At 53.0% G+C, this 12,114-nt stretch overlaps 1 protein-coding gene across 1 annotated transcript; it reads right to left on the bottom strand.

Moving 5' to 3' along the window:
• Positions 1-1,041: 1,041 nt before the first annotated feature.
• Positions 1,042-9,581, bottom strand: LOC147081159 (uncharacterized; the record flags this gene model as incomplete). Its single annotated transcript, XM_085980926.1, has 2 exons — positions 9,092-9,581; positions 1,042-1,224 (listed from the first exon to the last, which is right to left on the bottom strand). Coding segments are annotated over exons 1-2 (622 nt in total), but the record flags the coding sequence as incomplete, so codon positions are not given.
• Positions 9,582-12,114: the final 2,533 nt, after the last annotated feature.

The following is a 12,114-nucleotide window of genomic DNA, read 5'->3' as shown; positions in this document are numbered from 1 at the left end:
CTCCCACTAACGTTTTCTGCCCCTTGGTATTTCTCAGTTCTACCCATACAGATTCCACATCATCAGGGCTAATATCCTTCCATACAATTGTGTTAATCCCCTCTTTAACCAGCAATGCTACCCCACCTACTTTTCCTTTTTGCCTATCTTTCCTGAATATTGAATACCCCTGGATGTTGAGTTCCCAGCCTTGGCCACCCTGGAGCCATGTTTCCGTAATCCCAATCATATCATATCTGTTTACATCTATTTGCGCAGCGAATTCTTCCACCTTATTACGAATGCTCCTCGCAAAGGGGAGGAAGTTATGCTGTATTTGTACACGGCCTTGGTCAGACCCCATCTGGAGTGTTGTGTTCAGTTCTGATCACCACACCTCAGGAAGGGTATATTGGCTTTGGAGGGCATACAGCGCAGATTCACCAGAATGATCCCGGGGCTTAAAGGGTTAAATTACGAGGACAGGTTGCGCAGGCTCGGCTTGTATTCCCTCGAGTACAGAAGATTAAGGGGTGTGCTATTTGAGGTGTTTAAGATGAGTAAAGGAGTTGTTAGGGTCGATAGAGAGAAACTATTTCCTCTGGTGGGGGAGTCCAGAACAACAGGGGGGGGCAAAACCTAAAATTAGAGCCAGGCCGTTCAGGGGTGATGTCAGGAAGCACTTCTTCACACAAAGGGTGGTGGGAATCTGGAACTCTCTCCCCCAAAAAGCTGTCAAGGCTGGGGGTGAATTGGAGCTTTCAAGACTGAGATTGCTGGGTTTCTGTTGGGTGAGGGTATCGAGGGTTACGGAGCAAACACACACATTCTCTAGCAGGGGTGACTGGACAGTGATCAGGAGCAGGTACCCCGAGGGTGATGTTTGTTAATGTACGGCCACTTAGTGTGACACTGAGAGGCGGCTCAATATCACACTGCGGGTGGGGGGGTGTAGGGTGGGGGAACGTGGGTTGGGGGAGTAAGTTTACAAACAGACCCTCCCCCCATATCAAATGAGACTGACACACTCCTGTACTCAGTGAGAGGGATGCAAACACTGACCCATAATTTCCAGCACATCTTTGATGAAGATCATCTCCTCATCACTTTCTTCAAAATGCTGCATGAATCCTTCGGGGTCCTCGTGAAGCCACTTCATGGTCTGAGCAAAGCGGGGGTCCCGCATTTGCTGGGATAGGCGAGGGTGCCTGTTGATCGCAGTCTCCACATCTGGATGTCCCCAATCTGAAGGAAAGGACAAGAATTTAGGGAGCTAGGTAGCAGATTAAAAAGCAGGACCTCAAAGGTTGTAATCTCTGGATTACTCCCGGTGCCACGTGCCGGTGAGTATAAGAATAGGAGGATAGAGCAGATGAATGCGTGGCTAAAGAGTTGGTGCAGGAGGGAGGGCTTTAGTTTCCTGGATCACTGGGTCTGCTTCTGGGGAAGGTGGGACCTGTACAAGTCGGAGGGGTTGCACCTGAACCAGAACGGGACCAACATCCTTGCGGGGAGGTTTGCTAGTACTGTTAGCGGGGGGGTTTAAACTAACTTGGCAGGGGGATGGGATATGGAGTGGAGCTACAGTAGAGGGTGATGCACAGCCAAATATAGAGGAAAAAACAAGTCAGCCTGGAAGGCAGAGCAAATATGTAACAGCATAAGGGAGTATGGCAAGGCTGGATGGCATTTATTTTAATGCAAGGAGTCTTGCGAGCAAGGCAGATGAATTGAAAGTGTTGATGAACACATGGGAGTATGATATTGTTGCTATCACCGAGACATGGTTGAGGGAGGGGCAGGGCTGGCAGCTCAATATTCCGGGATATAGAATATAGAGTGTATTATAGGCTATTTCTGGGAGTTTTTTTGCGTCTTCTTCCATGAAGACAGACACAAAGGGCTCGATTTTGTTACTGGGGCGGGCTGGGGTTGTGTAATTCGCTTTTCATGTTAGCTACCCGATTCTAAATCGATGTGGGAGAATGAAGCGATTTTAACTTAAGTGGGCAATTGAGTTCCAGCGTGTGGGAACCCATGGCCCAATTAGTTTTTCCAGTCTGAAAGTCGCCTCCGATGACGTCATCATTGCTGCTGCATTTAAGGTCTGCAACAAGCCTTGCTTCTTCTGCAGACTGCCAACCTTTTGCCCTTTCATGTTAGAGGGACCTGCAGGAAGAATGGCCAGCCAGAGACCTAGGTCTGCTCCCCGCTTTGATGACGTTGCCCTGCAGGCTTTAGTTAAGGGAGCAAGAGCTCATAAAGAGGTGCTCTTCCCTTCTTCAGGGAGGAAGAAGCCTCCCCAGCAGACCAAGGTTGTGTGGGTCCAGGTGGCAGAGGAGGTCAACTCATTATCAGTACCCCGCAGAACCTGGCTTCAGTGCAGGAAGAGATTTCATGACCTTCTGCGCACTGGAAAAGTGAGTATGAATTTCCCATCACCCTCAATCTGATCCCCATTGCCTTTCCTCACCAGCACTCAGCTTTAGCAATCTCTTCCTCCACATCCCACTTGACACTGACATCCATGCACCCTTACCCATTCCCTCTCTCTCTATGGTCACATTCACCTAACTATTCAACTATGCAGCTCCCTATCACTGTGATGCAATTACAACTTACAAAACACAGGGAGGGCCCTTGGTCTAGTCACCTCACTCCATCTTTGTCTCCTTCTAAGCATCTATGCTATGGATTCTCTACACTCACTCCTTCATTCTCACTCAACTTCCACTTGTCTCCCTCATTGCAGGAAAAGAGAGCTCACAATAAAAGGGAAAGAGCGAGGACAGGAGGAGGGCCACCCTCAGTAGCCCAGCTCACCACCTGGGAGGAGGCGGTCCTGGAGATCGTGGGAATGGAGGAAGATTCCCAAGTGGGGGACGTACAGATGGGTGCATCACAGCAAGCTGGTGACAGAATAGATTTCCATCTCTCTCACTGACATTGCATGAGTCACTGATAATGACTCTGATGCTCAAACAGATGGACTTATGATCATCTGCAACATGCAATGTGCATGTAACCTTGGCATCACATCTCTGACTCTTTCCTTTACTCCCCCACAGGACCATCGCAAGCACCCGTCCCCACTAGCCAGGAGGAAGAGCCTGAGCATCCAGACTCCTCAGAAGAAGCTGCAACCTTTGAGGGCGCAGCGTCAGCAGAATTCAGCACACCCAGCACCAGTGCAGACACTCACACCTCGGTGGGACCTTCGCGAGATAGAGTAGTGTTGTCACCTGGTGTATTACAGCTCACAAGTGAGCATCAGCAGATGGTGGAGACAGGGACAGCAGTGGAGAGTTCTCGTCGGAGGGCGCCGGACTCTCCCAGTTCGGCTCAGCTGCATGTCGACCCTGTGCCTCTGGGTCCATCCACAAGATCAGCAGTGCTGGAACTCCAGGAACAGTTGCAAGAATCTCTGGCAGGTTTTGTCTCCAGGGTCGCTGCGAGTGTGAAGCGAATAGAGGAGTCCATTGCGAACATGAGCAGAGCCTTTGTGGAGTCATTGGCACATGAACGCATCACCATGGAAAGGATGGCAACCTCCATGGAGGTGATAAGTCGCCAGAGTGCAGAAAACATGGTGAGTGTTCTGAATAGAATGTCATCTCTGGAGGAGCGATGGTCATCTATTGAACAGAGAAATCAGACCTTCATGGAAGTCGTTCTGAGCAGGACTGCCAGTGCAGATACAGATCCCCATGGCCCCCCTGATGTGCAGCAAGGTGCTCTCAAGCCACTTGCAAGCACTGAGGGGGACCTGACCCATGAGAGGGAAGTTGGTGGCAGACATCAAGGAAGTGGGGGCTGCTCTCCAAGCGCTCACACGTCTATGCCACTGCAGAGCCCTCGGTCAGAGCCCCACCAGAGTCCACACCCAACTGAGATCGGCGTCTCAACCTCTGCACAGCTGCAGGAGCAGCAGAATGTTGGCGAGCCCTCACAGGTTCACCACCCCAGAGGACGCCCGCCAAAGGTGTCGAGACAGGAGCAGCAAGAAAGTGAGCAAGGGGCCTCCACATCTGCTGAAGCCACAGGGGAAGCACTACGTAGTCACTTGGGTGAAATTTGATGTTTAATGTTAAAAAGCCATCAGATGGTTACTGTAAATAAAAAATCTGATGGCTACTGCTGCAGTTGTGGCGTGTGTCATTTTGCTAATGGGACTTCCACATTGAGGGCTTAGGATTACTTGGTATATGCCTCAGTTGAGGAAGCGCTCAATGAAGGCGGCGAGAGGGGTTTCCCAGGAGGTCACACTGGAGATGGGTGTCAGGCTCCAAACTTCCACTGCTGTGGTTATGCCTTCTGAAAGTTTTCCCCGACCTGAGACAACAAAGTCCTGCCACCTGCAAATGATGGCTGATCAAATATTCTATTTAATGGTGGAGCTACAGCTAATAGTCAGCAATCCACTTGTACTCCTGCCAGGTTTCACCGTCGTGTTTCAGAGCAGGCGTGCTTCACGTCGGAAAAGGGTTAAAATCACAAAGGCCTTTCAAAATGGGATTATAGAGGCAATTTAGTGCTTGTTAAGGGCCTTAAGGGCCTATCCCGCTTCTTGGAGGCGGGACGGAGACGGGAGCAGTAAACACCATTTCTTGAAAATTGCTTGGAGGCAGGATGGAGGCGGGGTTGGGCCCGCCTGCCACTTTTTGCAATTTTAACACCCCACATGCCTCCATTCTCGCCTCCACGGCCCTGTGAAATTTGAGCCCAAAGTATTTGTTTAATTTCTCTGCCATTTCCTTATTCCCCATTATAATTTCTCCTGTCTCAGCCTGTAAGGGACCCACATTTACTTTTGCTAATCTTTTCCTTTTTACATACCTATAGAAGCTTTTACAATCTGTTTTTATGTCTCTCACTAGTTTACTCTCATATTCTATTTTCCCTTTCTTAATCAATTTCTTGGTCCTCCTTTGCTGAATTCTAAAATCTTCCCAATCTTCAGGCTTGCTACTCTTTTTGGCAACATTATAAGCCTCTTCCTTTGATCTAATACTATCTTTAACTTCTCCTGTTAGCCACGGTTGGACCACTTTTCCTGTGGGCCTTTGTGCCTTAAAGGAATGTATATTTGTTGTAAATTATGTATTAATTCTTTAAATGCTAGCTATTGCTTGTCTACCGTCATACCTTTTAATGTAGTTTCCTAATCTACCTTAGCCAACTCACCCCTCATACCTACGTAGTTTACTTTGTTAAGACCCTAGTTTAGGATTTAACTAAATCATTTTCGAACTTAATATAAAATTCTATCATATTATGGTCACTCTTCCCTAAAGGCCCCTTTTACTACAAGGTTATTAATTAACCCTTTCTCATTGCACAATACTAGATATAAAATAGCCTGTTCCCTAGTTGGTTCCTCAACATACTGATCTAGAAAACTATCTTGTATACATTCCATGAATTTGTCCTCCACACTATTACTGCAAAATTGGTTTGCCCAGTCTATATGTAGATTAAAGTCCCCCATGATTACTGTATTACCCTTGTTACATGTGCCTCTAATTTCCTGATTTATACTCTACCCTACATTACAACTACTGTTTGGGGGCCTATAAACAACTCCCACCAATGTTTTCTGCCCCTTGCTGTTTCTTAGCTCCACCCAAACTGATTCTACTTGATTTTCCGGGCTACGGTCCTTTCTCTCGACTGTCTTTATCCCATCCTTTATTATCAGGGCTCCCCTCCTCCTTTTCCATTTTGCCTATCTCTTCTAAAAGTTAAGTATCCTGGAATATTTAGTTCCCAACCTTGGTCACTTTGCAACCACATCTCTGTAATGGCTATTAGATCGAATCTGTTAATTTCTATCTCTGCTATTAATTCATCTATTTTGTTGCGAATGCTTCGCGTATTCAGATATAGAGCCTTTAGCTTTGACTCTATTTTTCCCTGATGTCACCTTAGTCCCTGATGCCTTATTCCCTTTGTTACTCTCTCTGTCCCTTCCTGACCCACTCTGCTTATTTTTACCCCAAACTCTACACTGCTCTAGAGCCTTGACATTTCTCTCGCTGCTTTTAAATTTACTCTTTCCTGAATCCTCCCCCCCTCCTTCATATAAAGAGTTCTTCCCTCATACTCGGGGGTCTGTTCCCTCGTGTCGGGGGTCTGTTCCCTCGTGTCGGGGGTCTGTTCCCTCGTGTCGAGGGTCTGTTCCCTCGTGTCGGGGGTCTGTTCCCTCGTGTCGAGGGTCTGTTCCCTCGTGTCGGGGGTCTGTTCCCTCGTGTCGAGGGTCTGTTCCCTCGTGTCGAGGGTCTGTTCCCTCGTGTCGGGGGTCTGTTCCCTCGTGTCGGGGGTCTGTTCCCTCGTGTCGGGGGTCTGTTCCCTCGTGTCGGGGGTCTGTTCCCTCGTGTCGAGGGTCTGTTCCCTCCTGTCGGGGGTCTGTTCCCTCGTGTCGGGGGTCTGTTCCCTCGTGTCGGGGGTCTGTTCCCTCGTGTCGGGGTCTGTTCCCTCGTGTCGAGGGTCTGTTCCCTCGTGTCGGGGGTCTGTTCCCTCGTGTCGAGGGTCTGTTCCCTCGTGTCGGGGGTCTGTTCCCTCGTGTCGGGGGTCTGTTCCCTCGTGTCGGGGGTCTGTTCCCTCGTGTCGGGGGTCTGTTCCCTCGTGTCGGGGGTCTGTTCCCTCGTGTCGAGGGTCTGTTCCCTCGTGTCGGGGGTCTGTTCCCTCGTGTCGGGGGTCTGTTCCCTCGTGTCGGGGGTCTGTTCCCTCGTGTCGAGGGTCTGTTCCCTCGTGTCCGGGGTCTGTTCCCTCGTGTCGGGGGTCTGTTCCCTCGTGTCGAGGGTCTGTTCCCTCGTGTCGGGGGTCTGTTCCCTCGTGTCGGGGGTCTGTTCCCTCGTGTCGGGGGTCTGTTCCCTCGTGTCGGGGGTCTGTTCCCTCGTGTCGGGGGTCTGTTCCCTCGTGTCGGGGGTCTGTTCCCTCGTGTCGGGGGTCTGTTCCCTCGTGTCGAGGGTCTGTTCCCTCGTGTCGGGGGTCTGTTCCCTCGTGTCGAGGGTCTGTTCCCTCGTGTCGGGGGTCTGTTCCCTCGTGTCGAGGGTCTGTTCCCTCGTGTCGAGGGTCTGTTCCCTCGTGTCGGGGGTCTGTTCCCTCGTGTCGAGGGTCTGTTCCCTCATACTCGGGGGTCTGTTCCCTCGTGTCGGGGGTCTGTTCCCTCGTGTCGGGGGTCTGTTCCCTCGTGTCGAGGATCTGTTCCCTCGTGTCGGGGGTCTGTTCCCTCGTGTCGGGGGTCTGTTCCCTCGTGTCGGGGGTCTGTTCCCTCGTGTCGGGGGTCTGTTCCCTCGTGTCGGGGGTCTGTTCCCTCGTGTCGGGGGTCTGTTCCCTCGTGTCGGGGGTCTGTTCCCTCGTGTCGGGGGTCTGTTCCCTCGTGTCGGGGGTCTGTTCCCTCGTGTCGAGGGTCTGTTCCCTCGTGTCGGGGGTCTGTTCCCTCGTGTCGGGGGTCTGTTCCCTCGTGTCGGGGGTCTGTTCCCTCGTGTCGGGGGTCTGTTCCCTCGTGTCGGGGGTCTGTTCCCTCGTGTCGAGGGTCTGTTCCTTCCCTCGTGTCGGGGGTCTGTTCCCTCGTGTCGGGGGTCTGTTCCCTCGTGTCGGGGGTCTGTTCCCTCGTGTCGGGGGTCTGTTCCCTCGTGTCGGGGGTCTGTTCCCTCGTGTCGGGGGTCTGATCCCTCGTGTCGGGGGTCTGTTCCCTCGTGTCGGGGGTCTGTTCCCTCGTGTCGAGGGTCTGTTCCCTCGTGTCGAGGGTCTGTTCCCTCGTGTCGGGGGTCTGTTCCCTCGTGTCGGGGGTCTGTTCCCTCGTGTCGAGGGTCTGTTCCCTCGTGTCGGGGGTCTGTTCCCTCGTGTCGAGGGTCTGTTCCCTCGTGTCGGGGGTCTGTTCCATCGTGTCGGGGGTCTGTTCCCTCGTGTCGAGGGTCTGTTCCCTCGTGTCGGGGGTCTGTTCCCTCATACTCGGGGGTCTGTTCCCTCGTGTCGGGGGTCTGTTCCATCGTGTCGGGGGTCTGTTCCCTCGTGTCGAGGGTCTGTTCCCTCGTGTCGGGGGTCTGTTCCCTCGTGTCGGGGGTCTGTTCCCTCGTGTCGGGGGTCTGTTCCCTCGTGTCGAGGGTCTGTTCCATCGTGTCGGGGGTCTGTTCCCTCGTGTCGGGGGTCTGTTCCCTCGTGTCGGGGGTCTGTTCCCTCGTGTCGGGGGTCTGTTCCCTCGTGTCGGGGGTCTGTTCCCTCGTGTCGGGGGTCTGTTCCCTCGTGTCGGGGGTCTGTTCCCTCGTGTCGGGGGTCTGTTCCCTCGTGTCGGGGCCTGTTCTCATTCCAGTGACACTTTCTTCACATGGGGAAGGGGGCTTTTTCCCACAGACCAGCTATTGCCCCCCGCCTGCCCCGTATTCCCTTCCTCCTCTCCCCGTAAACTTCTTTGGCTGTTTATGGAGCAGTCTGTGATGAGCAGCCGCCCACCCCAGGAGCACGTCTCAGACCCGAACATCAGCTATTTCTCCAAAGGTGACTGACTCAGGATTGTGTCTCAGACCCAGTTTGCAATCCTCCCCCTCAGGGAGTGCTGCAGGACAGACGGATACCTGCAATGGTGGGTCTCGGTGAGGCAATTCTTTCATCTGGAAGATATCTATTTGGTTCCAACAAGCACTTATTGGGCAGGTGGGGGGCAAGGGGAATAAAGGGAATGTGAGCAACACTTTTTGGGATGTATCCAGGACTTGCTGGAGATGTTTCTAGCCGGAGTTAAGAAGCTTTGATTGACTTTGTTCGGGGGAATGAAGTGAGTGAAATGATCAACATGAGAGTCGGAGAATTGGGAATTGCCGACCTCAACTTAGGGTCAGTGTGTAAATAGGAAAAGGACATTGAAAAGTCAAGTATAAGGGAGCAGACTTGATGAAGACAAAGTTCAGGGAGATAAGAGACCTGGGACAGATTAACTGGGCCGAAAGCAGCTTGACGAATCAGCATTGAGCAATCTTGAAATTGATAGAGAACAGAATAAATATCCTCCGGTTAACTGAAAAAGGGAATCATTAAAGTATTGGGTTCCATGGATAAGAGAGAGACTGAAACAGAACGGGGAGGATTGTGGGGATGGGGAAGGGTGACATACCCATCAGCATCATTCGATCCAGATGTTCTCTCAGATTTTGTTGCATTTTGAAAACGTTCTTGCATTTTAATCTGACTTTGCTCCTGTTCTGCTCCTCGCTCTGTGTTGGGATTCTCTCCTGGGCCACCACATTACTCCTCTGCTGCGTGTCCCCGGGCTCCTTTGTTTCCCAGTAAGGTGATTCCCTTCCTGTTGGGCTTTGGAGGAACCCACTGCTGAGGCTGTGGACCGGGCCCTCGCCCCTCGCTGGCCCCTCGCCTCCCAGGTCAGGGGACAGCCTGTCCGTGTCGGAGGACAGACGGGCGTTCTTCCCCAGAAGGAATCCCTTCTTCAGGCCACCTATGTTTCTGCCTGTGATCCGTTGCTGAGGTTTATGCTCTGAGCTCCTGAGCAAGAAGCCTTTCTGTAGGCCGCCAAAGGCCCGTGGACTCCCTCCCATGCCGACATTCCCTTGCGGTGTTTCCAGGCTTCTCCTCTCGCTGTCTCTCGTTTCCTGAGGATCAGAAGATGTTGTTTGAGATGCAATTGGACTGTACAGTTTAGTACAGATGAACACTTAAACCTTTCCTCACCAAGCCTGCAATTTCCCAGCGGGTTTGCCTGATTTTTTTCGGGTGGAAATTGGGCTGATTGCTGCAGGCATTTCACTGCATCCCATTTTCTGTCGGTTTGTGGGTGGGTGTCGGAATGCGCCCGGACCTTACTCCAATAACACTCAAGAAGCTCGACACCATCCAGGAGAATGCAGCCCGTTGGATTGGCACCCCATCCACCACCTTAAACATTCACTCCCTCCACCACCGGCGTACCGTGGCTGCAGTGTGTACCATCTACAAGATGCACTGCAGCAACTCGCCAAGGCTTCTTCGGCAGCACCTCCCAAACCCACGACTTCTTCCACCCAGAAGGACAAGGGCAGCAGGCGCACGGGAACACCACCACCTCCAAGTTCCCCTCCAAGTCACACACCATCCTGACTTGGAAATATATCGGCCATTCCTTCATCGTCGCTGGGTCAAAATCCTGGAACTCCCTCCCTAACAGCACTGTGGGAGTACCATCACCACACGGACTGCAGCGGTTCAAGAAGGCGGCTCACCACCACCTTCTCAAGGGCAACTAGGGATGGGCAATAAATGCTGGCCTTGCCAGCGATGCCCCACATCCAGTGAACGAATAAAAAAAGCTGGTCTCTGTCTCCCTCCCGTATTCTGTGTGTCTAAGCTCAGTACGAGCTGAGCTCCAGCAGCACAGATTGAGGAGGACAGGGTCCGAGGTCGTCCGGTTCCCAGGCTGCAGGAAGCCCAACAGAAAAACCCTTCCATAGGGGCCTGGCAACAAGGGGGCGGAGTTGGATGGGGTACAGTGTGTGTGAGGGTGGGGAGTTGGATGGGGTACAGTGTGTGTGAGGGTGGGGAGTTGGATGGGGTACAGTGTGTGTGAGGGTGGGGAGTTGGATGGGGTACAGTGTGTGTGAGGGTGGGGAGTTGGATGGGGTACAGTGTGTGTGAGGGTGGGGAGTTGGATGGGGTACAGTGTGTGTGAGGGTGGGGAGTTGGATGGGGTACAGTGTGTGTGAGGGTGGGGAGTTGGATGGGGTACAGTGTGTGTGAGGGTGGGGAGTTGGATGGGGTACAGTGTGTGTGAGGGTGGGGAGTTGGATGGGGTACAGTGTGTGTGAGGGTGGGGAGTTGGATGGGGTACAGTGTGTGTGAGGGTGGGGAGTTGGATGGGGTACAGTGTGTGTGAGGGTGGGGAGTTGGATGGGGTACAGTGTGTGTGAGGGTGGGGAGTTGGATGGGGTACAGTGTGTGTGAGGGTGGGGAGTTGGATGGGGTACAGTGTGTGTGAGGGTGGGGAGTTGGATGGGGTACAGTGTGTGTGTGAGGGTGGGGAGTTGGATAGGGTACAGTGTGTGTGAGGGTGGGGAGTTGGATGGGGTACAGTGTGTGTGAGGGTGCGGAGTTGGATGGGGTACAGAGTGTGTGAGGGTGGGGAGTTGGATGGGGTACAGTGTGTGTGAGGGTGGGGAGTTGGATAGGGTACAGTGTGTGTGAGGGTGGGGAGTTGGATGGGGTACAGTGTGTGTGAGGGTGGGGAGTTGGATAGGGTACAGTGTGTGTGAGGGTGGGGAGTTGGATGGGGTACAGTGTGTGTGTGAGGGTGGGGAGTTGGATGGGGTACAGTGTGTGTGAGGGTGGGGAGTTGGATGGGGTACAGTGTGTGTGAGGGTGGGGAGTTGGATGGGGTACAGTGTGTGTGAGGGTGGGGAGTTGGATGGGGTACAGTGTGTGTGAGAGTGGGGAGTTGGATGGGGTACAGTGTGTGTGAGGGTGGGGAGTTGGATGGGGTACAGTGTGTGTGAGAGTGGGGAGTTGGATGGGGTACAGTGTGTGTGTGAGGGTGGGGAGTTGGATGGGGTACAGTGTGTGTGAGGGTGGGGAGTTGGATGGGGTACAGTGTGTGTGAGGGTGGGGAGTTGGATGGGGTACAGTGTGTGTGAGGGTGGGGAGTTGGATGGGGTACAGTGTGTGTGAGGGTGGGGAGTTGGATGGGGTACAGTGTGAGTGAGGGTGGGGAGTTGGATGGGGTACAGTGTGTGTGAGGGTGGGGAGTTGGATGGGGTACAGTGTGTGTGAGGGTGGGGATTTTGATGGGGTACAGTGTGTGTGAGGGTGGGGAGTTGGATGTGGTACAGTGTGTGTGAGGGTGGGGAGTTGGATGGGGTACAGTGTGTGCGAGGGTGGGGAGTTGGATGGGGTACAGTGTGTGTGAGGGTGGGGAGTTGGATGTGGTACAGTGTGTGTGAGGGTGGGGATTTTGATGGGGTACAGTGTGTGTGAGGGTGGGGAGTTGGATGTGGTACAGTGTGTGTGAGGGTGGGGAGTTGGATGGGGTACAGTGTGTGCGAGGGTGGGGAGTTGGATGGGGTACAGTGTGTGTGAGGGTGGGGAGTTGGATGGGGTACAGTGTGTGTGAGGGTGGGGAGTTGGATGGGGTAAAGTGTGTGTGAGAGTGGGGAG

The sequence above is a fragment of the Somniosus microcephalus genome, unplaced genomic scaffold (assembly GCF_052327205.1).
Source record: "Somniosus microcephalus isolate GS21.2 unplaced genomic scaffold, FLI_Smic_1.0 scaffold741, whole genome shotgun sequence".
Taxonomy (NCBI): domain Eukaryota; kingdom Metazoa; phylum Chordata; class Chondrichthyes; order Squaliformes; family Somniosidae; genus Somniosus; species Somniosus microcephalus.
Note: the sequence above shows the minus strand (reverse complement) of the source record. Positions and strands in the feature narration are given on the sequence as shown.